The sequence below is a fragment of the Leuciscus leuciscus genome (assembly GCF_965113295.1).
Source record: "Leuciscus leuciscus genome assembly, chromosome: 21".
In the NCBI taxonomy this organism is placed as follows: Eukaryota; Metazoa; Chordata; class Actinopteri; order Cypriniformes; family Leuciscidae; genus Leuciscus; species Leuciscus leuciscus.
In genome coordinates this window covers 9,213,118-9,239,939 of record NC_138745.1, presented here as the reverse complement: position 1 = coordinate 9,239,939, position 26,822 = coordinate 9,213,118, and the positions used below count along the sequence as shown (strand labels likewise).

At 37.8% G+C, this 26,822-nt stretch overlaps 1 protein-coding gene and 1 long non-coding RNA gene across 5 annotated transcripts; one reads left to right on the top strand and one right to left on the bottom strand.

The window, feature by feature from the left end:
- Positions 1 to 706: 706 nt before the first annotated feature.
- On the bottom strand, positions 707 to 26,822 carry LOC309485681 (SUN domain-containing protein 1-like). Of its 4 annotated transcripts, none has more exons than XM_082152611.1 (22): positions 26,692 to 26,822; positions 18,528 to 18,701; positions 16,667 to 16,863; positions 16,525 to 16,551; positions 15,650 to 15,877; positions 15,248 to 15,352; positions 13,453 to 13,584; positions 11,973 to 12,053; positions 11,145 to 11,243; positions 9,767 to 9,815; positions 9,200 to 9,255; positions 8,956 to 9,098; positions 7,301 to 7,564; positions 6,186 to 6,278; positions 5,889 to 5,962; positions 5,624 to 5,768; positions 4,440 to 4,706; positions 4,251 to 4,335; positions 2,853 to 2,968; positions 2,575 to 2,742; positions 1,746 to 1,838; positions 707 to 1,374 (listed from the first exon to the last, which is right to left on the bottom strand). In XM_082152611.1, the coding sequence occupies exons 2-22, from the start codon at positions 18,629 to 18,631 to the stop codon at positions 1,258 to 1,260; spliced, it is 2,643 nt and encodes an 880-aa protein (XP_082008737.1). In that variant the 5' UTR covers positions 18,632 to 18,701; positions 26,692 to 26,822; the 3' UTR covers positions 707 to 1,257. The 4 variants fall into 4 exon arrangements, with proteins under 4 accessions (XP_082008737.1, XP_082008736.1, XP_082008738.1 ...); XM_082152610.1 differs by lacking the exon at positions 26,692 to 26,822 and adding an exon at positions 21,403 to 21,744; XM_082152612.1 differs by lacking the exons at positions 11,145 to 11,243; positions 26,692 to 26,822 and adding an exon at positions 21,403 to 21,737.
- On the top strand, positions 2,611 to 3,206 carry LOC309485688. The gene is made up of 2 exons (XR_014201257.1): positions 2,611 to 2,736; positions 2,844 to 3,206. It is a non-coding gene; the product is annotated as an uncharacterized lncRNA (long non-coding RNA).

Below are 26,822 nucleotides of genomic sequence, written 5' to 3'. Positions count from 1 at the left end.
AAAAAAATGGTTAATCAAGTAAACCATAGTTGCTTCAATCCAGTTAATCTCCATCTTGAAATAATATCAAATGTATTCTTATATTTACATTATAAAGTCAGTAAAAAAAAAAAAAAAAAAGGTTGTAAAAAGCCACAACATAAAGATGGACATCTTTACAATTATTCTAAAAGGCCTTTTACTTGCTTATTAAAAAAAAAAGACAACAGAAGGCATTTAGTAGATTGTATACAACAGGTTTTTCAGCAAAGTTGATCATGCTGACGATTCAGAGGCCTTCAGATATTCTGATATCAAATATAATGCAATAGACTTTATAGGGTTAACTAACAAATTACATTAATAAATAAATTTGATTGGCAGCATTTTGGGAATAACTTTAGTGGAGAATGAAGGGAGTTGAAGGATGATTTTAAGGTTTCATTTATGACGTGGAACATCATTAGAAAGTCTCAGTCTAGTGCATAACTCTTAATGCATGTCTACTGTTTAGAGCACTTGACCTTTTTAAACTAAAGATTGGTTAAATAAAGATGCTACACATAATTAATCATAACGAATTCTTTCTTTTGTTGATCAGACGGCAGTGAAGTTTGCCACAAAGGAGAAAGACTTTATTTATCAGCACTAAGTAGGCTGTTCTCTATTTTTCCTCTGTCAAAAATTACTGCTCCACCTTATCCACAATAATAAACGCACCCAATCCTTTTTAAAATAATAAAAAATAGAATTTTATTTGAAAAGCCAACCTATAAAGATCACATGGCAATTACAAAATCCTTTGCATAAAGATCATGAAAATCCAAACTCACCATATCAACTTAAATACAAAAAAATAAATAGTTATTTCTCTAGCCATTTATAAATAGGGCACATATCAGCTGGCAAAAAAACAAATGAAAACAAAAAGCACAAAATTGAAGAACTTAACAAAACTTACATTTAGTCTAAAATACATTCTTCACTGTTTTGTTTGTAGAAATTTGTGGTGAATTCTAACAGATAATAATAATAATAATAATAATAATAAAAAAAGCATAACCCTGATGACTGACAAAATTGGAAACAGTGTGATGCATCAGAATGAGACGAGTGCAAGTGCTGAGTCTGACCCTTGAGGCCTAACAGTACATGTACCAGCATGCAATCGTATATTAACTGTAGCTCTATGGCACATTATTTGTTTCTTAAGAGTGACCATTACTCTTTTTTCCAGTGCATGAGTGACAGATTGTCAGGAGTTCATAATGTTCCAAGTCATTCATCAACAAGCTTCCCATGCACCCGGAAACGGTACACACAAGTGTATTCAGGATGACCCCAGTTAGACAGCACTCTCATCTCAATGATCTGAAAAGCTCTCGTCACCTCCTCCTTGAAGACAGAGATACAGAAATACAAGTTTAGGCAAGAGTCATCAAAATCCAATAAAGATTACAAATAAACACCGTCTCAACACCAGAGGTGGCTAAACTAAAGATTAAAGAATATGAGGGCGTGTGAATAAAAAAATAAATCTTTCTTTGAATTTATGACTTTCTTTGCTTGGCTGAGCAAAGAAAGTCATATACACCTAGGATGGCTGAGGGCGAGTCAATTGTGGGATATTTTAATTTCTGGGTAAACGAATCCTTTAAAGCATTCTTCTCCATGACAGTCCATCAGCCAATCAGTTACGCCTTGATTTAATATTTATGTAGCGACAAGCTGATAAATGACTGAAATAACAAAATCACAACACTTACAGAGACCAAGAAGGTCTGAAGAGCATCTCCATCTTCTTCATAGACAAACTGTCCGAGCAACTGCCCCTCTTCCTGCTGCTCGTCATCAAGACCCTTTAACAGAACAGAGACTTCTTTTTTTACTTTGACCCCAAGATAAGTCATCCTTTGTCTAATTATGTTGAGAGAAGTTAGTCAGTGCTGGGTAGTAACTGATTATATGTAACCTGGATTACGCAATCAGATTCCAAAATTTAAATACTTCTATTGAATTCATTACTTAACGTAATCATTGATTTTTCCTAATTTTTATATCGTTTAATCTAGATCAGCCACTAGTCAGGCTAGGCGACTATAAATTCATGGTAAATTGAGAGCACAGCATAAAATATTGATATTTTTTTTAGTTAGTGAAAAAACACATTATATTCAAATCAGTGTTATAAACAAATCAGGTCAAAGGTAATCAAAGTAGTCAGATTATACTATAAAAATTGTAGTTAGTAACGTAATCTATTACATGACACATTTTAGGTAATGTAATTTGTGTTCAGTAATGGACTTCAATTTGCAATCTACCCAGCACTGTAGACATTTGAAAACCAGGAAACTTTATAAAATAAAAAGGTTGACTTCTAGGTTTGGGAAATTATGGATATTAATAACATTTCTACAGTGGACACTACTGGTCAATTCAATAAAAGAAAATATCTTTCGTTCAGCAAGGCTGCATTTATTTGATGTTATTTGCTAGAAATTGCACAAATTTTTAAAATAAATCTTATTCATTAATATATTCATTGGAGAGATGTAGAATCCCTGATATTATTTGAATTCCATGTGTACTTACATATACATTGAAGTCTCGTGGCGCACTGCTAATGTTGCCGGTGGGCGACAGGGATTTGGGCGTATGATCCAGAGAAAAGGCTGTAGGCACAATCTTCATGGACAAGCCGATCACCAGATAACCATATGAACCTTTAAATGCCCAGCAGTTCCCAGGATGCACGTCTGGCTGGAGGGACAAATGGATGAAGAGAAACCGTGATAAAGAGACCATTGGAAATCAAAGCTTGACTTTACAAATGAATACACATGAAATGAGAATTCTCAAAGGTTTCAGACCTGTATGACTACACGTGGTGACTGAGAGAAGTACCACAGCGGGAGGCCAAACAGACTCATCAGTGCCGTTTTGGTGTTGAAGGACTCTGAGCAACGAGTGCTTATGATGCTGCCTCCTACAGACACAAAGAAATGCAGATCTTGTCATATTTAGGCTAGTACCATGCATTAGACGTTCGCCCGACAGTCTGAGGCAAAGGCACACAAAATGGGAAACACTTTCGAAATAAACACGAGATTCAAAGTCGTCATGTGATTGGTTGAATTCTACAGGATTTCAAGGAGACGTGTATCGCGCATCCGCCTGGAAACAAAGTCGTCGTGACGCCAAACCCCCTAATGGAATAAGAAAAGTTGTGTTTACAGCTGTGACAATGAGCGCTTATCAGGATCAACTAAATCATTGGGAGATCAGCAGAAAAGAGAAAAACAGCCGTTGCAACAGAGTGAATAGCGGTTAGCGCTCTGCATTTATAAAGCGGCATCGAACGGCAATCACACCGAATCGTTGTTCAGACCGTTGACTTGTCACCTTTGAAACAAGTCCAACATAGAAGTTGCTCGCCATAAAAAAGCACCTCTTCAGAGGACCGAATCACAAGCTGCTATTGTGAACGCGCCACTCCGCTGCTGTGTGTGTGTTCCGGTGAGAAGAAAAACTGTTATATATATTGTTCATCCAAAGCATCACTAAATATTTAAATGTTAAGTTCTGATCTATCATTCTCTTACTGTTACATGATTCAATGACATTACAAAGTGAAACTATTAAATTCAATTAAAGTTTTTCAATTAAAAAAATCTTTCAGTTTTGGTAGTCAGAGGTGTGTGTGGGGTTGGGGGGCACCAGATTTTTTTTAAAAGGTTTGAAGGGGGGCATGACCAAAAAAAGTTTGAGAACCACTGAACTAAACACTGGATTTTCAAAAGTATGCACCAGTTTAAATAAACTTGCACAACGTTCACACTGATCGGTTATTGTGGGAACATCGACTTTACATTTTCAAGCCACAAAACATGATGCTGAAGAAAACGAACTGCGATTGAAGCAACCAATACTTGTCTATGTCCTCTTGGGTTGTCCTTGGCCAATTAAAGCTGCAATGGAGCCGTCAGTCTGAAGGACTTGTAGATCGAACTGATATGCCATTTCGAACAAAATCAGGGCAAAAAGAACTTCATTTGGACTTAGTTTTGGGAGTTCAAAACAGCTTGTCAAAGCAAACTTTACAGAAAACTTTGCTTCGACTATTAAACACCTTTGTACTACCATTGGCCCGTTGCGATTACATAATAGGTAGGTTTCCCAATCTCTAATTCTGTGTTGTACAGTTCTACAATAAGCGAAAAACTTAAAAACAATTTAAAATCCATCCATAGTTAACATCATTACAATACCTCCAGATTCCAATGCATAGTCCACCAAACCAGTGCGGTCTTCAGAGTAGAGCTTCATTGCATTGTTGACAATCAACTGTACATGCTGAGGAGAAAGATATCAACAAAACAAAAGCAGCATTACATATCTGACAAAAATTGGGTTACTTATTAATTAGCATTCTCAGAGAAAAGTTCTCAAAAACTTACTTCCTCAGAGAGGCCTGCCTCCCCTGTGGCTTGTAGTACAGTCTGAGTGATTGTCTCTTTAGAAGGCCTTGACTTGCCCTCCTCTACCTGAAGGGACAGGTTACCCAGAATGCTGCTCTCCAGCACGCTGAGTGAAGCCTGCAGTTCAGTGGTGCTCACAAAGTGATCAGAGAGCCACTGCAGGAGAGATTCAGGAAGCTCCAGCTCTGTTGCTCGGTCACTGCCGTAAAACAGAGACTTGATTTCCCTTTCCACCTGCTCGGACACCTGCAAGAGAACAGATCCAGGAGTTAGGACTGATCTGCCTTTTGGTATATTAGACTCGTTAGTTGTCATCTCATTTTTAGTTGTCAAAAAAAAAATATATTCTTTGAAACTTCAAATAATACTTTTAACTACTGCAAAGCAAATGTGACGCAATACATTTTATTTTTATATATTGTTATATGAAATTTCTAAGACCATATAATAGGAGAATTACCAGTATTAACCCCAGATTAATTCAATCAATGGAATTTAACTAGTGACTGCTCAAAAACGGTCCAAATTTATGAAACCTACATATGAACAAAACAAATATTACTCAAATATTTTGTTTGAAAATATTCTTGACTTATGAATAAGCTGCTGCAATTGTTCATCAATAAGTGAATTTCTCCTTTTTCAGACCTACTTTCCTTATTCAAATGTAGACACTTAAGGATCTGTATCTATGAACTACAGCCTAAAAGGGTGTAGAGCAAAAGTTCAGATTTATGAAACGTCAGCTAAATTTGCTGTCTGTTTGTAGAGCTATTGTTGTCTGTAAAAATGTGTTTGTGCATTCATATACATATTTATCAACAAAATTCAGTCCTGAAGGCAGTGGTTTTCAATCCTGGTCTTGGGGACCCACCACTCTGCACATTTCCTGTCTCTTATCTGAAGGGGGCGGGGCGTTAACACCTTTTTTTTATTTTTTTACTAAAATCGGAAAACGTATGTCTTTTGGCAATTCAAAAACAAGTTGTGTATTCTAACGGTCGACACATTTTCAAAGTTTGCATACTAAAAACTAGGTGTTTTTTTTAGAAAAGTTTAACATTTCTTGCATTATAAGGGCTAAACAATAAGAGTGTTAATGTCAGGTATAAAAACTAGGCACTGCAAACACTTGAAGATAACAGATGGCACAGAGCACTTACTGAGCTTGAAAAGGAGGCCAGCTGCTCACATTTGTCTCTGCATCCCACCAGCCCCTGCACATCATCTCTGATGCGCTCCAAAGCCTCCTCTAGCCTCCTCACCTCTGCCAGCAAAGCCTCACTGGAGCCGCTTTCATCCTCCTCGCTAAAGAGAAACAGACATGCTTTACATTACAACATCCATTTACATGAAGTACTTGGAATATTACTTCAATCTGGTTTAATGTTTGAAAGGCATCACTGTTGACCGTTTAAAGATAATAACCTGTGAGGATCAGGGGTGGGCGCCTCAGCCTCAGGAATCTTTTGCAATGTGGGCTCTTGTTTTCTCTGCAGCTCCTAAATTGAACATTAAATTGAATCACCAGTTCTGCTGAATCTGTTGAATGTTGCTTATTGAATCAGAGGTCATAATATCACTCAAAAAGCATGGGTACTGTGATGTGAAAGTTCAGAGTAACTTTGGGCCAGTGGTTTAGAGCCTTCCACAACCAAAACTAAATCCTTCAGCATGCTGATATAAACCACCTTGTGTGTTCCTGGTACAATTTGAATGTCACACCTCAGTTTTGCGTGCCAATGTCTGGAGCAAAGCCTCAGCTTCGGCGAGTCGAGTATTCTCTGACTGTTGCTCTTCTGCATGCTTTTCCTGACGCTGCAGACAGAAGCAAAAGAGATCAAATCAGGAACTAATTAATATGCTAAACAAGGACTTAAGTATTTTTCAATTAACTGAATTTAAAATCACAAAAAAAGGTATTACATAACGTATAACTAACATCCTGACATAACTAACTTTGTTCTTAGTTTAACACCATTCTTAACATGTTTATTTTTTTAATCTCTAGTCATCTCTGTGCTCTACACAGCTGGGAGTGAGTTTAGCTCACCCAAGTTACTCTTTTAACATGAACTTCATAAAAATTGAGATATCCAGGTAATATACACTTACAGTTCACAAGTTTGGGGTCAAAAAATTAAATTTACATTCTTGAAGTAAGTCTCTTACACCATGTCCTAACCAGATGCAATGCGATAAGATTCCAGTGACAAGTAATTTCTCTGCAACTACGAGATGCAAAAAAGAAGCCAATCAGAAGAGTGTGTGGGCAGGCTCTAAGCAAGCACACTGTACTCGCAAAGAAGTGGATAAGTACATAATCAAATTCATATACATATTAAAAATACAAATTGAGTTACTGAAACGATCTTTGTCATAGAATGTTCAAACTGTCAACTCAATGTGAACAAAAGTGTATTCTAATGGCTTCTGTGACTAACAGTATAGCAGACTACGTGCATAACAATATCAGTTGTCACTATATCTCCCAATACTGTCTTATATTTAAATGCTTAGTTGTGATCAAAAACTTTGTTACCCTCAATACAAACAACAGATGCAATGTAATGCAATGATTGAGAGGTCATAATCATAAGCCTGATGTATCATTTGATTCTCGCAGTTGAACATGATTTTTCAAAAAATTATGTATTAATAAAGCAAACCTAAGTTGCTTCACTCCACTAAGCGCTCATCTCGAAATAAATCTAACAATATAAAAGCTATTCTTACGTCTACTTAATAAATATCTGTAAAGATTGCACCACAAAAAGACAAGTGTATCACGACCTGGAGGAGGAATGCAATAGGCTTTATGGGATTAAGCATGATGTCACCTGTTGCGTGTTCTTGGCCTCTTTCTGCACTTCTCCCTTCAGCAGGCTGAATCTCTCCTCCAGCAGGTCTCCTATCCACTGGCCCAGGCTCTCTCTGTCCGTGTGTCTGTGAAGCTCTGACCGCAGCGTGTTATAGAGGCTTAGCACTTCAGTGTGCTGCTCTTCCTGCCTGAGCAAACCCCCTGCCACTCGATCCCACAGCTGAGACAAGCTCTCCTCCAAATGCATCAGCCTCTCTGCCTCCACTGACAGCACAGAGGGCCTCTGGGAGGAGCGAGACATGATAGGGTAAGATGCCCACCTTAAGAACAATGTGTTTATACTTTTACATGGTAACATATTTAGATCTACGTTTAGCATCAACCAGAACATTAAATGAAAAAAATATTTGGGTGAAAAAGAAAATTTACTTGCCAACAAAATTACTAAAACTGGTCATATTGCCCTACTACTGTGATGAGATGGACCCCTACCTGAGGCAAGACCACCCCCTGGCTCAACTTTTACACCTATGATATTCTTATTTATATATATTTTTTTAACGTGTCATTAAATGTTCAAGAGCCCCTGTGGTGGATATCATGTTTTTAATGTTGATATGTCTATGTGGTGTTTTAAATATGCTTTAAGACAAACCAAGTGCAAATTCATCAGTCAACACCATTGCTGAGTATTTTCTCCTTAAAACTGCAGTTTACCAAAGACAGTCTCAAAAACACGGTTTGAAATCCCACGCTCTCAACTTCACAAACATGTTGTAACCAATCACACCTCAAACGCGGGCGGGCTTTAGCATATTACTATGCTGCGAAGCGGGGAGTCTCAAGAAGCAAGATTATCCCGGTATATTTTTCTGTTGATATGAAAAATGAGGTCGATTTAGCAATATAGCAGGTGAATTATGTATGATGTATATTACGATGTTATGATGAACTAGGTCTTTCTCCACTGACATTATGAGTTGTTCAATGCGTTTCTAAGGATACTAATTTTTAGAAGGCAGCTGTCTGACTCTGAGATGGCAAATGGGAACATGGTTTGTGTAACATTAGAAACATTATTGCTAACAGTCAAGCAAAAGGCTAATCATATCAATTACCATTATGTGTTGACGTTGTAGAGAGCTATACATAAAACGCGTTAAAATTCTGATACATCGAATTGTAAACAAACCTGTTTTATTCACTCTTCCTCTTTCTTCGGAATCAGTTTCTGAATTAAATGGTAACTCTCGCCAAAATGCAACCTAGGCTCTTTTTGTTAATCTACCCGAGGCAAACTTTCATTTAAAAGCATAATTAGAATGGAAACGCCACTTTTAAATTTGACCGTATTTTTGTTTTAGGTTAAATGCCTTGTGAATGGGGCACTTTTATGATAGCAACGATACAACATGAAACTTTGCTCAAAGAATCACCAGGGGCTCTCCACATGAACTCGAGCAGTATTTCCACTTGCCATTGTGCAGCGTTTACTACAGTAAGTAGAGTGAGTGGATCAGGTCGTTAGAGCTTGTGTGATTAAATGGCAACAGGGACAAATTTGCATATTTATGGGTCTGCGTATGCAAGGGTGTAGTAATAATATATTGTTATTTGTAAAGTCTATTTAACTAGCTACAATACACAAGTAATACCTTGAAGGCTAAATACTACCTGAGAGTCTGTGTCAGTGGGAGTTTGTCCCTTCTCGGAGTCGCCCATGATCGGAGGGGTGAGATGGGATGAGTCCCTCCACTCCATCACATTAGCAGCAGGCAGCATGGCCACAAGTCCAGAAGGCCCCCAGTAGCACAGAGCTATCAGGAACAGCACAGAAGAAACACGTGGAAAGATGAGGACGCAGGATTTCATTTCCATTTAGACCAATAGCCAGTCACAAAGAGTATGGTATGCTCACCGAAGAACAGAAGGAAAGGTACAAGAAATAAGACTTTTGAAAGCATAGGGAGAGACCTGGAAGAGAAGATGGTGACAGGTTACATTTTGTTATTCCTGTTGTACTTCAACACACTGGCAGTGTTTTGGCCACTGCTCAAAATATGAAATTATTAAATTGACAATAAGCTTGTTTACATTAACAATAAATCAAATGATGAATAACCATTATATAACACTGACTGGACATGCATTAGACACTAGATATGCATCCATCCACCTATTTTCATGCGCATTTTGTGAGATTACAAAAAAAAAAAAAAAAGGTGGATTGAAAATGGCAAGATGCAAAAAAAAAAAAAAAAAAAAGCTCAATTGCAACTTCCAATTTTATTTCAGATATTTGGCACCAATTTCCCAGAAAGGGGTTTTGTTCTCTTGAACACATGAGATGGAAACGGTGCTTTAAATGGCAAATATTTTTTGCAATATTCTAGTTGTGCATCAGTTAAATTCACAACTTTGGATGGAAACATGGCTACTGACAGTTATAGAATTTTTTTGGGGGGGAAAAAGAAACAAATCTTACTTTGCAAAAAAATTGACAAGCCACAAGAAGCTTCCTGATGTTATCCTCCCTGGAAACAGACACAGAGTAAAACATGAGTAAAGACTGACTGTGAAGTGTGTACACTAATCTGGAGCACAGATTGGGGTTAGGGTGCACAGCGGGAAGTCATGCTCATTCACAAGAGATTGGAAAAAGCTGACAAACTGCACAGATTATGCACTTAATAGTATTCATCCTGTAAAAAGACAGGCCTCCTAAAATTAGAGTACATGAAACGTTCTGTAATATTGCTGTATACACACTGGAAGGTCCAGATATTTGAGACTAGTGAAAACACTTCCATTTTGCATTTTCCTAAATAAACAAGGTAAGACAAAGTCAACGTAGTCTGAGGGAAAAGTGACAAACACTTACGCCCACAACCTTGATTTTATGACAAGAGTTCATTGTACTATGAAAATACTGTAAAACTTCAAAACATCCGCCCCTATCCATTCATTAAAAATCTTGCTCTGAAACAGAGGCTGAAATTAAGGGATGGGGCAGTTCAAAATGAAACCAAACTCACTGCAAGTGCAGAATTTCACATGCAAAAGGGATGTTTACATAAATGTCTTAAAGGCACAACAGCAAAAAAGGGCCAGTTTACATTTAAGGACAGACAAGATGAAAAATTGGCATACAAACACACGTTACTTTTTTTTATAAATGTGAGAAAACGGCAAAGAGCATCTTGTGCTTCAATTGAAGAAAATCAATTTAGTCAGTCGGTTTTTTAAAAAAAATCATTAGCTCAATATCACTAATTTGCTTACATTTGAGTACTGACTTCAACAGCATGTTGAATCTCATTTTAATCACATGTTTTAAATTAAAAAATTTTTAATTTCCAGCTTTAAACTGGAGGGGGTTCGTTTGTCATGTCAGATTTTGGACCCCATTGTATCTGTAAATAATATCTATTGCACATAAATCTTTGGCATATGTAGTATTGAAAAAAAAAAAAAAAAAAGGTGCATGTCAAGAAAGACACTCCACCTAAAAACAGCAAAGGGGTTGAAGGGGGTAACAGCATAAGTAAGCAACCCTCAAATAGATTTATATGGTTTATTTGTATTATTAACAAAGGAAAGTTCTAACTACACCGAATCGACATGCAGGTGAGTCCCAAATGGAGAGGGGGGGGGGGGGCAAAAATAGCCATGCAAGGACGTCTGAAAGCTCTTCACCAGGACAAACCCACAACTGCTAGGGAACAAACTAACCTGACCACAACCTGAAAGACATTAATGCGGGGAAGGAGTTCACAGCAGCATTAACTGGCTTGCCCACCATTTCCAAACCAGAAGCTCTTGGAAGGACCAAGATTGAGGGTAAGAAGTGATGAGCATATAACCTGTAAAAACTATGAGCCACCATAAAGTCCCTACAGGCTTCTGTTCCTGGGAAGACTGAGAGTCCGTTGCAAAATTCTGCTTCCTTTTGCAGTCATCACCTGTTAGGATCAGTGTACGGTTGAAAATGAATAATACGTAGGCTTAAGTTCTACTTCTTTTGCTGCTGTCTTCATCCAATGATGTCCACCACTGTAGGCATTTTAAAAAGAGGCTGTAACAGTGTTTAGTGTGCAAACACTGAGCCCGCGATATTTACATTCATTTATTGCATCACTCTACCATTATACATGAGGGTATACAACTGGCTTTGCTACACAACCTAGTTAGCCTGTCTAGGCATCTACCTTCTAAGGTAGCATTTAAACAATCAGTTTTTCCAGTTACCAATGTGGATGCACAGTAAGCGTGGCTTTCTGAGGTCGGATTAAACTATATCTGCACTGATTTATTTGCTAGGGTAAGGGATCCAATTTGCATGGCAGTATATTACTCAATCACCAACTGTAATTGAATTGGAATCACATAAGCGGCTGATTGTGTAAAATAAAATCATGCGAAAAGCATATGCATTTTGATGCACTGATTACAATTATGTTTTTGATTCATTTTGAATTGTAAATCAACATTTCTATCGCTTTGTCCAACTCAGTGTGATATTGCCTTACAGTTTGCCCAAAGGAAAGGCATCTAAACAGGCAGCATAATCAATTAGCACAGTTAATGGGATACTTCTCACCCCCCCTCATGTCATTGCAAACCTGTATGCATTTTCCTATAGTAGCAACTTTCAGTGGAAAAATATCTGAAAGAAAAGAATGTGTACTTACACAGTATGCCGCTGAACTTTGGCTGCTCCTTTTGCAGCACTACCTCTTTAACACTCATACTGCTGTAGTATTTCTCATTGCCTATGACGGATCAGAAAGAGAACAAACAAACTTTAGATAAAACCAAGAGTTCTGTACCAGTCTCTCTCCATCCCTCCAGAGATTTGCATGTAACCAAGGCAGTGCTCAGTGGAGAGGCGCATTTGTTTACGCCCAGAGTAATCATGCTTCGCAGAATATCTGCAGGGGAAGAAAAGTTTAAGGTTATAGTGGATGTAGGCGGTCAAACACCATGGAAGAGATGGAGACTAAAGCGGCTTGTTAAAGGAGTGAGAGAGGATGAGAAAGGTTTATCAGGAAACGGCTGCTCAGCATACCTGCTCAGCTGCTCAGCATACCCCAAGGCACCATGGGATTGCTGATGGGTAAAACCTAAAAGTGATTGTCACATGGATTCCTCAACCAGAAACCGATTTAAAGCAAGTGTTCAGATATTTTTATTTAACTCGGAAAAGATGCGGAAAAACGAGTTACAGCCCACATGGTTGTAAGTAACGATCAAAAAGTTAGATGCTACTAGATTAGCAGCATTACATTGGCTTTACCATCAATTATGTGAGATTTACAAAAAATGTAATACAAATAACTGCGCTCTAGGCATATATAAAATAAGTTATATCGATGTCATTGCACTAAGAAAAGGGTACACAAATCACTTGTGTTTTTTTGTAGAGATCTTGACAAGTTTTGGATAAACGTATTAACTCGATTCGTGGAAAGTGCTATATTACACTTCCTAAGAACAGATATAAAAAATGAAAAAGTGATGGTCATTTTACTAAGGGTACTAATGTGAACACTGGTGTTGTCATTAAATAACAAAATGGCCTCTGTGGTGTTTGGTATGTTTGAAAACATTTAAGTTCTATTCAATGCCATAAGTGACAAAGATACACTTCACCTTTAGGGTGACTTCAACACGGTGATAAACCACTCACTAACCTGGGTTACGCACGGTTATATCCATTATCGCATCTTCAATTTCAAGACGACGAAAAGCCGGTAACCTTTGCATAATGCCTGCAAGGATACCAGAAATGGGCCATTTACATCAAGGCTCCTCAATTGCATTTGCTTTGAGAACCAGATTATTAAACTGAAAAATTTAAGGAAGACAAATATTTTACAGAGTATTTTCCTAGTCTCAAACAAGCCCCGGTCCAGCAGTTCATGATTTAGAAGCGTTCCTGTAATCGTTTGCTGCACCAATGATCTAACATTTCTATGAAACCCAGAAAAAAAGCACCTCAATTCCCTAAATGAATCATTTTCTCTTAAAATTAATTGGTGCGATATCAAGAGCAAAATGTGTTACACCTTTAAGAGTGCGAGTTCTTTAAGATGACGTTTCTGGTTGCTTGTACAGTAGTTAGGTTAAGTGGACATAATACAGTCACCAGAGGGTCTGAAAAGTCAATACCTCTGTTAGTACAGCCATTTGTAGCTCTCTTCTGCTGAACAGACTGCAGTGTCTTCTTCAGCACAGTGGCTGTGGAGCGAGCAACTCCAATACACACCCGCACAAACCAGTGAAACACTGATAACAGCAGGCCTGGAGAAATATGGACTGATATTAAACCAACACATAAGGTTTGATGGTCAAACTGATGGAGCTGTCTGGAGAGACTGTGGACCGAGATTGTAATGTGATTTCACCAAGTAAAACATGTTCATTGAATCAACATCCTTGTTGATCCTGGAACAACATTACCATCAACCAATTAGATTTGATGGATAGTTTTACAGTTTGTGAAGTTTAGGCTTACAACAAGGGTTAGGGGCTTCTACACCATTCTTATTCACCTGTCATTATCTTATTCACCTCTAATTTTAGGGATAAGTTATGGGTAGGTTTAGGGATAGGGGTCATGACTGTTTTTGGACAGGAACGTCATTCCAGGATCGTCATTCCAGGATCAACAAAAGATATTAAATCAAGGTATATCTCTATCGCAGCAAAATCACAATGACCGAACAGAGCGAGTGACAGTGGTTGTGGAGAACATCTCTCCCCAATAGGTTGCTTTGCATGCATACAGAGAGTAGCTCAGTCGGGGGGGTTGGGTTTGGGTTGTGCTTTGTTTGCTCAAGCCCCTGCCCTTTTTCAAAATTAATCAAAAGTGCCCCTCTCAAACAACGATAATTAGCACATCCTTGCTGAATAAAAGTATTCATTTCTTTCAAAAAAAGAAAATGACTAAACTTTTGAACGATAGTGTATATTGGTAAAAAACGTTTTATTCACCAAAGAATCCTGAAAAAGAAAATATCAAAGTAAACCGTTATTTTAGATTGCAGTAATATTTCACAATATTACTGTTTTTCTGTATTTGATCAAATAAATACAGGCTTGATGAGCATAAGAGACTTCTTTTAAAAACATAAAAAAACTGATGAGTCCAAACTTTTGACACACCACACACTGGTGCAATAATGCTATTTTACATTTGAGCCCCTGAGGAACTCTCTGCATGTCCCTGAGCTCAGTACAGTATATAGCCTAGTTCATGTCCAAACCCCAAAACAAACTATGCAAGTACATGAACACAAAAGCATTCTAGACAGACATTTGAAGGTAACTACCGCCCCCTTGAGTTTTGTTTTGTTTGTGTATCAATGCCATGTCAGCTTCTGTGGATATTTTCATGAAAGAAAGAAAAAGTTAAAAAACGATTTCAGGTTTTCACAATACATTTTTGCAAAAAACTCAAACAAAATTTTCACCCCCTTGAGCACTGATATGTCACTACATTAAAGCATGTACAATCAGACCATGTTTGCAATTTTGCAGACTTCACGTGAGCACATGTACTTGCATTAAATGTTTCAGGCCTAAGGTGGTTGTACACGCTGCATGCTAGGAAGTGGTCTTTAGAATGGTTCAGAGTGTCTTCTTGGCCATGTAAGAGAAACCGTGAGATTAGACAAGAGTTTCCTATCCTCTTGATATCTACAGAGGTGTAAAATGTCCCCATTAAAGACGTAAAAACCGTTAAAGGCGCACTATGCAGAAATTTTGCAATTTGTGAGCAAGTTTAATCACCTTCAGTCTAGCTCGCAAGTAAACAAGCATGGTGCACCTTTAAGTATTCAGTTAGTTTTAAGTTCTGACAGTGAAAACATGTAGCAGGTGAAAGATTCCCAAACAGGCACAAACCATCCAGTGAGAAACACCACAAACTACAGAGGTGAACACCAGACTAAAAGGCTGATACCTTTGAGTAGAGCAATCTGCATCAGCAGTGTGCATATGTACACCACAAATGCAGCAATTCGCCTGCTGCTATGAAGGCACACCTCAGACAACATCCCCAGTACCCCTGTGGACACAATGAAGTCAAGCCTGCTCGTTTCCTTCAATACTACTTATAACAGACATCTTATCAAAGAAGCAACCAAAGAACGACAAGACTCGTGAGGCGCCTTTCCAGACACCAGGAAATACCTGACGACATGGACGTGACAAAGACAGTCGAGTTTGCACTACATTACGAACACATGAATACTGTATCCTCACAATGTAATGTGCTTGGAAAGACCAAAAAAAGGGGGACAGAAAAACTCTTACACTGCAGGTGTGAAAAAGATTACTTTATAGTGGATTTTCAAACACTCACCTGGCTTGTGTCTGCGAATATTGTCCCTGCAGTACAATGTAGTGTTTGGAAAGGAAGCTGTGCTGGTTGTCTCTGTAAACGACGCCTGATGCCCAGGAGCATCATGAAGGAAACTGTTGTTCTTGGAGGGAGAGGTGATGGGGCAGTCTTTGCAGATGTAGCCGTTCTGTGCTGTAGAAGTCTGTGTTTTGGCCTCCACTGTGCTGTGGTGTGCAATGATAGTTTGGTCTGAAATAAAAATCCAAAAATAGTTCAACCAAAACTTAACCACAAGATAAAAATCACAACATTAAACTACTTATATATATATATATATATATAAAAAAGCTATATTGATCAACAAACTACTAATTCCAAGATCTATTCCTCCCTCCACCGATCCTTCTTTCCATCCATCTCTTTCATTCCATCTACCATCCCATCCCTCCATCTTTCTATTCATCTACTACCCATCCCTCCATCTTCCCATCCATCCCTCTATCTTTCCATTATCCATCTCTTAATTCACCATCCATCCCTACATCATCCCTCTATCTTTCCATCCACCCCTCTATCTTTCCATTTACCATCCATCCCTATATCCATCCCTCTATCTTTCCATCCGCCACCCATCCCTCTCTATCTTTCTATTAATCTACAATCCATCCCTCTATTTTTCCATCCACCAGCCCTCTATTTTTCCATCTTTCATCCATCCATCCATCCATCACTTCAATAGAAGCACATTACTAAAAACATTATATGAACTCATGGTCTGTCTTTGTTTATAGGCTAATGTTAACCTACTTCTCAAAAGAAAAGAAAAAAAGACTAACTGTTTCACCAAACTGCTACTCTGATCTAAGAGTATGCATTCAGCTGGATCACACACTTACCCTCGATGTCACGGTCTTCGTCCAAACCTAATATTAAACAAAAAATAAATTCACAAATCAATGCTTCAGCTGTCCATCAATCTCAGTTCAGTTCAAACTCAGTATAACATTGGGGTGATCACGAAGGTCAGCTGGCACTGACCCCAGAAGCTGTCAACTACAGTGCGTTCCTGTATAGAGGACTCATCTAGCAGAGAGGACAGCAGAGAGGCATCACTGGGCGCACAGCTGTTGATGGTGCTATAATGGGCTTGGAGGATTGACGTTGAGGCAGACCTTGGTGTTTGAACAATCTGTGTTGACCCTGAAACAGTGTGATAAGCTCTTCTGCTCAGAGTCCTACAACAGAAAGAGACAAAATATAGATAAATGGGAGCTTGAAATAAGTGTACAATTTTCATATGCTCAGAACCAAAATATGTCTTTATATTAATGAATTGATATGGATTTTTTGATGGTTGATATAAAGCTAATGTGCAATATATATTACACCATTTAAACACTATAATACTTTAGTCACTCATAATTCTGCTGTGCTCAAAGCACAGTCAAAATAAAAGTCTGCGTATTTTGTAGCGTATGATGGGCAGAGACTGAGATTTCTTTTAAGCTTCAGTTCAGACTATGATTTCATCCAATTAGGGATTACCAAATATTATATTTTGAGCCAATTTTAGAACGCGTAAGTCTATGACACACATCTTTCTTAACTTAATGAGATTCACCTCCAACTCCTGTTGCAATCTGTACAGGCCATTCTAATCAAGACCGTACCCAGATGCACTTGGCTTGTTTTTTTCATGACTCAATACAACAACTCCTCCATTCAGCTCCTGTACATAGCCTACATGTTTATTTTCATCGGTCATGCATCTCCTAGCAATGAGTCGCTTGAGATAGTTATGTGCGGATTGGGGACATTTAGTGTGTGACACATTTAGTGTGTGACACGTTTTTCAGAGTTTGTCCTCAGTATAAACTTACAAAATTGGCAAGAGTATGATGCATACATTGCCTAGTAGAGCTGCATAATATTGGAAAAAACTGACATTGTGATATTTTGTCCAGATGAATAGCTCTTTTTGTAAAGAATCAAACATGCTAGGATGATTGAGGTGATTTTGTAGGGAAGTGCATCTGACAACAAACAAGCATAGATAAATACAATAGAACAAAGATACAAATGAAATAAGCAGCGATTTGTTTTTCCCGTAAATCTAACTGTATTCAGGTACAGTCAAATGTAAAATAACCACATAGGCTTCACTGTACAAGTTAAATATAATACAATTTATCTTTGTTAAAGCTACAAAAGTGATTATTTTTTGTTGCACAGATCCAATATAATATGCATCATTTTCTTTCACAATCGTTTACAACACATAACTGACTGTTTATGAGGATAATCTCAGAGACAGGCATTTTGAATTAATTTTGTATGCATGTGTCCAGTCAAGCTCAAAAAGAAGAGAAAGAGAAATTAATTTGGTGTTTACACTGTCACACAGTAAACAGCGCGTGCCAGTGGGCAGGGCCAAAGACGCAAAGATGTAGAAGTAGGCGTTGATTTGATTCTGCAGAAGCGGTCTTTTGCCGCACTATTACATCATAATGTGACAATTCCAAACTAGCTGGTTTTCTGAGCTAGGTTTCAATAAAAGCCATTTTTGGACTTACAGAATGTTTTTACAATAAAGTGAACTCTTACATGTCAAAAGATCAAGGACATTTTTATTTCTCAATTCACAACCCCTTTAAAATCCATTTAGATTTGAAAAGGCATATAGTGAATTCCAGCCTTTAAGCTCCAAGACAAATAAACGTAGTTTTAGTTGTCTGAAATGCAACTAGAAAAACTTAATGTAATTTAAATTGTAACTTTTCCCTGCATCTTCTCCAATTTTAGTTGATCATTGATGTCTTTTCCTTTAAACTTGTCAACATTAAAAATGACATCCTCTTGCTAAATCCACGGCTGATTTTCTTGTGCAAACTGTACTCACTTATCGCGGCTGTAGGCGGCGCTGTGGTGGAGTGCCGAGTCAAGCAAACTGTCGTCTCCATATTGACTCGTTGTGGTGTGCAGACGGAGACTGCGTCTGGACATCCTGGGTGACTCGTAAACGGGCCCAATCCTGAGCTCGCTCTCAAAGTCTAGCACTGAAGAGTAGCTGGAACTGAGAGAAGAAAAAAGGTAAAGGAAAAAAGGATGTTGACTAACATCAGCTACTACAGAACAGTAGCAATTATACAATGAAATCTGGTATGCATTATATACTGGTATACGTTTAATGCTCGATTATGAATGGGGGACAAATATTCTAAGGTGTGCAATTCTTTTAGTAAACACAGCTATGAAATAGTTCCAGGTCTGTCACCTGCATTACAATTGCATATCACCTATGACAGCAAAAGAATCACAAATTCACTAAGCAAACATAACTACATGATAAAAATGCTCAACTTTTTCTGTGCTTTCCCACCAAAATTATCTTTTATCATCTATGGAAATGACATTTTCTCTGCATGCACGTTACACCAAAACATGAATATTACAACAGTGAAGCACAAAGCTGTGTTAACAAAAGAAATATAGGTTGCAACTTGCAATTAAATGTTAAATCAATCGCAACCATGGAAATATTTAAATTCCTGGCGAATAAGAGAAGTACATGAGAATTCCAGCCATTTGATGGCTTTGTATTCTGTTTTGCGATCTGGTCACATGATTTTCCACGAACGTAACAATATTCCATGATTTATTCCACCGGACATAGAATCTCATTTCTTTTGCCAAATCTTCACTCACATCTCACCCATTTTCGCAGGGGGAATATAAACATTTCTTTCTTTCATTTCACTTTTAATTACAACATGGATCCTTAACTCTAGTAAAGTAGAAACACTAAGCCAGATTCCTTTTTTTACTTGCACATCAAATTCTATTTAACACAGTTTTTGCTTGTTATTAGACTTGGTAGCAGACTAAGAGAGCAGGTAAAATCATCACAGACTCCACTCACCCTGGACACCCCCTGTTTGAACTGTTACCGTCAGGACGGCGACACAGATCACTGGCCACAAGAACATCCAGGCACAGGAACAGTTTCTTTCCACAGGCCATTTCCCTTCTGAACACTTAACATGCCCCCCAAGGCATATGCCTGTAAGTGCAATACTCCCACTGTCTAGTGCAATATTCTCTTAACTCAGGTGATATTTATATTTATATTATTCATACTACTCAAAATACTGTAAATATGTTCATAATCTGTAACATGCACTAGACTCCCACTGTCTAGTGTAATATTCTTTAACTCAGGTGATATTTATATTTATATTATTCATACTTCTCAAAATACTGTAAATATGTTCATAATCTGTAAATGTTTATTCAGACTAAACCCAACTGTGACCCCTTTTTTTTTTACTTTTTATACTATTTTTATTATTTTTTTTTTTAATATATTTTATTCTTAGAATTTGTATTACTATGTTTCTTGTTGTATTTGTATTTGTATATGTGCACTGGAAGCTTCAGTACCAAGAAAAATTCCTTGTGGGTGCAAGCACACTTGGCAATAAAGCTCTTTCTGATTCTGATTCTGGTAAGGCACATCAAGTATATTTGTAAAGCGCACTTCCCACACGCCGGTAATTTAGTTTCACTTTACTGGCAGCGCAACATCAAATATATCCTAAATGTCTTGCACCTGTGGAAGATATTTGCTCTTCAGACCTTTTACAACAAGTAGCTTAACATCAGGAGAAAACAAAGATATTAGACAAGAGATGGTCTCTGTCCTTGTGTCAAAGCGCAGAGCTATATATATATATATATATATATATATATATATATATATATATATATATACACACGAGACACATTTGTCTTTTTGGGGAAATATAATTTGTTGACATATGACCACTCAAGTGCAACAATCCGTGAAAGAAAACTGAATTTGGGATCACATTTAATATATTTATCAAGAATCAGTGTATGGTTCATTTATAGAGTGAAGAATGCTACAATAATATGTGAAATATATTTGTATAGAGTTTATGCTAAACACAGTATAATCAGACTTTAGTCATGCAAATGTTAGAAATAAGCACAAATGTTAGGGCATGTCAAAACATCTCCAGGGCCCATAAACCCCCATAGACTCCATAGGTTAAAACTTCTATTCTGATTGGAGAGAACAGAACAGCTGATGAACACCATAAAAAAGCTGAAGACAGAGAAAATGAACTCAAAACCTGTAAACAACGTACTTAACAAGAAATCAAAACAATACACTTAAAATTAGATACACAATGGTCTGGTCATTTTCCACTAGCTGTGCGCAGTCATCAATTCTAAGCTCAATGTTTCCAATCAGACAGTGCCAATGGTTCATGGGCAGAAGCAACTGCAATCTCTCTAGGAACAATCCCAGCATTCAAGTCTGTGAACTTTGGAGCAGTTCTGCTTGCTTGAGGTCTGACAGAATGACAAAGGCCATTCAGACAGCAGCTGCTGAGCAAAACATGCTAAACAGTAACCTGACAACGTAGAATTAACTTCAGCTTACCACTGCTAAAGTTCCAGCCTTAAATTAACTGTAAAAAACAGCACTCAGCTAGGATTCTGGCTAATGCTTTATCAATATACAAACACAGAAAAAAGAAAAGAGAACACACAGTACAGTCCAGCCCCAGCTCTCCAGATCCCACGAGTCGTCACTGGTCATCCCATGGAAAAAATCTGCACGCACTCAGACACAAGGAGCTCTGGAGGGATCAAGCGAATTAAAAAGGCTTGCTCTACTTCCTGTGTTTATCTCCTGTATACGTGACATGTGAGCCACTAAACATTCCGTGTCCCTCCTTCATTACCTTTGTCGCCATCTATCCATTTTAAAGGTGCATCGCTGTACTTTGAACGTGGGATGAATTGCATCTGTACAATTGCTAAAAAAGGAGGAAATCCAGAGTCAGACCCAGTTTACACCTGCTATTAATCTCTGGTGATCCAATCATGTGATCAGCCGAGACACATTACGGTTTACACCGCGCACAGTAACATGCAGGACTGAGCAATGATGATGTTCTGCTGATCCAGGGTCAGTGCGAGTGCATTTCAGGTTAGTTAACAGATCTGTTATTCACTGGCTAGTTGTGCTTTTATGCCTTATTTATGCTAATGCAGGTTTTCTGAATGTTTAAACTATTGTTGTGAATTGTTGCATTTTTTTAATTGCCAGAATGATTGTGACAATTGATGCATTGGCAAGAATGCTTAAACATTTTTAAACCAATAACTGGTTTACATTCTATGACAAAGTGTCTCAGACTTAAATTTTTGCTGTAAAGTCAAGATATAACTTAAACAAGCTATTAATTAGAGGGAAAATAATTATATTGAAGGGTGTGGATTTTGGAATCCACTGCTGCTTCAATGTATAGGTAATGAGTGATTATAATCAAGGTATTCATATTTTATGAGTTGAATGACTTCTCTAGGCTTGTGAGATTTTACTTTGTTATAGAAGTTACCAGTGTGATTACTGAAACGTTCCTTTCATGTATTCTCTAATGTCTGTATTTGATATAAATGTAGTAACAGTGCTTGCTCGAAATGAAATATAGAAAGATGTTTTGCTTGAGAAAGGTCTTTAGCGTGTCAATACATGCATCTGTTTTTCTAGGATACCTTGAGGACTAGAAGTCACTAGTCAATAGTTAAGGGACCATTTCTTTGTTAAAGCCTTACTTTCCAGTTAGACTAAAGTGTAGCTCTCCTTAGATAAAGAATGTATTATCTTGATGTTTAGAGAAGACTCTCCTGCTTAGAGCGGGCCAAATCCAACCTCGAGGAAGCTGTGTGTGGGTGTGTGTTAGTCTTCTTGGTTACAGGTTAATTACACTGGCATTATTGGAGATTGACTGAGTTGTTGTTCGGGACATGCTGGCGGCCAACAACCCAAATCTGCGACCTGGAAGGTCACGACATGCCTAACTTCAGGGTCCGAGTGTCAGCTGCATAATCGATGGAGATATGCTTCAGTCTATCTGTATATGTGTGGAAAATTACTATGTTTATCTTTTTCTTAGCCAATCAGAAACTGCAACCTGAAGCAAGGACATAGCTTAGACCTTGGTGAAGGGTATAACTGCTGTGATCTTTGTAGCTGTAAGCGGGGCGGCCTACGAACTCCTGTGTGAGTCTTGAAGCTGACTTCTGCTGATGAAACTGCAAACTATCTTCAGTAAAACTTTTCAATTATAATTCTGACTCTGGGTCTTCTTTCAAACATCTGCTCCTTGGGTCCTAACCTGTTACCCCCCCTAACAATATATACACTAACAAAAATAATATATAATGTATAAATAAAAACGGAATAAAGTTTGCATTTTAACTGAACTTCAGATGTGCTCTGTCACCTGCATGTTGATGTCAGTGTCTACACAACAAATGCTTGTGGTCACATGGCATTGACAACTTCAATATCAAATAATCTAATTTGACAACTAGTTACAATCAAGCTGACTTGCCACTTTCTCTTATGGATCATCTTTCGTTTTAATCGATTTTTCCTTCCAAATCAAAAGAGTCAGATTTTTGCCAATAAATCACCAGTCATCTCTCAAAAATGCAGGTATGCGCAGCTCCTTCCACCAGATCCTAGAGGTGTGTTCATGCTATGTCGGAATTACTGTAATTGCAAGATTCTAACTTGTAAAAAGCATTTTCACATCCACGAAGAACTCAATTTGTAGCCTGGGAATTTTCAGTGATCTCCTACTTGTAAAAGGCTATTTTAGCCAAGTTTGGAAAAATGGAAGCAAATATGATTACAGCACGTTAGATTTACTTTTGCAATTTGACCAATTTCTTTTTCTCACCCTCTTTTTTTTTTTTTATAAAAATGTTTCCTCAATTGAAGTGGTTTGAAACTAGGGTGACTTTTTTTGGGATATACAATCTGAGAAAAGAAATCATTCAATGAGTCTGTGGTCAATAAGTTACACCAGTCGTTCGAGAGAAAAAAAAACCCTGACCAATCATAAGACAAATTGGAAAGACCTTAAAGGCGGACGTACACTGTGTTCAGACATCTGGGAGGTTGTGCACCATCGCACACGTTACGAGTCAGTTAACCTGATAATTGTCAAAGCAGCTGGTACACTGCAGAACTGTACTGTGAGGCTAGCCGAGCTTTCGTGCTAAACACGAATACTGGGGCGTGTTGCTCTATAGCTTAGGATAGAAAAAAAAAAAGTGTGCAAATTATTTGGTGAAAAGCAGAGAACAGCACAGCAATTCCTTTCAACAAAAACAATGAGAGTTTGAGTGTGACAGCCACTGGGCTTTAATATTCATTGATCTAGCATGTGTGACGTAGTTGTGTTTGATTTGGAAATAGGGGACAGCCCTATTCAAAATCAAACTGACTCTGAACAGCTTTAAAAATTACCGGGAGGTCGAGAGGGGCTCATAAGATACTCTGCTCAGCTTGTAATTCCTCTCATACAACGAGAGTCGCGAGCATAAGAGCATCAACGATTTCCACACAATAAAAAAAAAAAAAATATATACATTTATGACAACTGGGCATGGTGTGCAAGAAGCATTTACACTGGGTAAATATATAATGACTACAAAGTCATTTGAATATACCACATTAGCTGGTGCCACTATGATGAACCACAACAGCCACATCCAGATCATCATTTAAATTGATGAATTTCATGTCATAGGCTGTTAGGTCACTTTCAAATGAGTGTGAAGTTATCATTTGCAGCTCAATTTTATAAGTCTAAGTATTTCTTTATTTTAAAACCTAATTAAACCATGTTGTCAGTGCACCACAAATAAACTGATTCTATGCGTCTATTCTGCCATTAAAACTGATCGAAACGGAGTCCTAAGATATTTATTATCCTGTAATGCAGGTAAAACCACAGCAATGATAGGGTTAAACTCTAAACCACCAAGAGAACATATGTACAGAAGTGACTGTAGGTAAAACGAACTCCCCCACTTCAGTCAAAAGATGGCGCTACTGAGCCCCTCCATCACACCCATTTCTAAGGCTTTGCTACTTGCTGACAACTCTGATGTGTCTGTCAAGTTTCATGCAATTTGAAGCATGTTAAGAGTCTCTAAACAACTTAAAAGAACATTAAAGTTTGACACATTGCCATGGCAATAGCATTCAAGATATTAAGAAGAATCCTTTCACAGGTGTACATCTGCGTTGCCTTGACATTATTCTGATGAAGTTTGAAGCAAAGCGGGTAAAAATAAGAGGTACCCAAAAAGTACAAAAACAAAACAATAGTCTTAAAAATAAAATTTAAAAAAAGCCTGCAAGCTCATACAACAGCAAAAATCATACCGTGTACGCCCAGCTTAACACGCGTTGGGATAACATCCATTTCAACCACAATGTAAAACAAACATCCAGAATGATGTTTCAGCTTCTGACTCCCACACACTCTTACACAGACAGAGAGAGTGGAATGAGCATCTATGACTAAGCATTCCTGCACTGAAATGAAAACAAAACTGGAAGACTTCCCGAAAATATATAAGCAATAGGCTATTTAGAAAGTTAAACTTAAGATAAAATTAGGAGAATTAGGGAGAATCATTGAATTATGAATAATTGACAGCCATTTTGTGAATATAACAATCATGTAGGCCTAATCAATTGGGGGGGTAGTCTGATTAGGAGTATTTTTAAAAGTAATATAATCCAATTACAAGTATTTAATTAAGAATCTGATCCTGATCACATAATTATTTACTACTCATCACTATACTCTCTGTGTGTGTGTGTGTGTGTGTGTGTGTGTGTGTGTGTGTGTGTGTGTGTGTGTGTGTGTGTGTGTGTGTGTGTGTGTGTGTGTGTGTGTGTGTGTGTGTAAAAAAAAGATAATCAAAAATGTAGGCTATATCACATTTGCTGACAATAAACATCTGCATGCTGTTAACATGGAGAAACACAGTGCGTATTGTTCATTTACTACAGACACTGTAACAATACAAAGCTGGTTAAAAATTGGCAAACTTTTCCTTTTAGTGACGCATTAGGTTTCACACAGAGAGCTCACTGGCCCTTTTGGAAGAACAATTACACCAAGAAATCAGTAAATCTTGGACTCATGCATCCAACTAATTGCAATGTACCAATGCATTCAAAATACAAACAGAATACAGGTCGATGTCATTTTATTATAATTATCCAAAGCAAGTACAGATAGACTTGGTCCAACTAATTAGAGCAGAAATACAATGTTCTTCTAATAATAACAATAAAAGTGAAGTCAAGTCTTTAGACAAAGAGACAAACAGGACATGCAATGACAGACGGGTCTAACCTATAAATGAGTGCCAGATTTTCATAACACAAGAATTAAAGACAAGCTATTTATAATGTATATGATAAAAACATCTCTCTCTCTCTCACAGAATTTTTTTTAAAAATAATCCAACACAAGTTGAATTCTTAGCTTGTGTGACGACAGACGCAATCTCTCATGTACTAACTGTTACAGTGAAATTGCAATAAGCATACTGTTTTTCACAGAATGCAGCGTGGATACATTTCAGCTATGCAAATATGACAACGCTAAATATTTTAAGCAAATGTGCGGTCAATCGCCCAGCAGTGTGTTGTATTATTCCCAAAGCAGGTTTCATGATATTACGCGGTCTCATACAAATGCAGCGTCTTCGCCTCATCTATGGAGAAATAGGAGACTTACTCGGACGGGTCTTGAGTCCTCCAACCTAAAAAATCCAAGCCTTCAACAGACGAAAAAGCACCAGTTTCAACGTTAAACCATTATAATCCATATGTGGCCGCCTGAGCCTGCCCTCCAGCAGCTCAAATATCGCGTCATCAAGAGAGAGCGACTGAACGAACCAATGAGAAGAGCATCGGCCTACCGCCGCGAAATACAAACAATATATCATCCAACATTAAATAAAACACAGCATTTCACACACTGATGATTCATTAAACGGCACAATAAACGTATCAAACGCCATGGAGAAAAAGTATACTTTCCTATAACGGAAAAGGGAAAACTAGTTTTGGGTAAATATTTAATGAACAGCACCTGTCGGAGTTGACTAGCCAGTTAGCAGCTCAAACAGAACTTCAAGTAATTTACCTGCTCAAACGTCGTTATTTTTCTCTCAGAGCTATAAGAACTGAACTGTAGTTAAGCATTGAACATTCGTGCGTTAGATCGTCTTCGCTTCACATTACAGTGTGATGTCGCAGCGTTAACTGTTGAGTCGT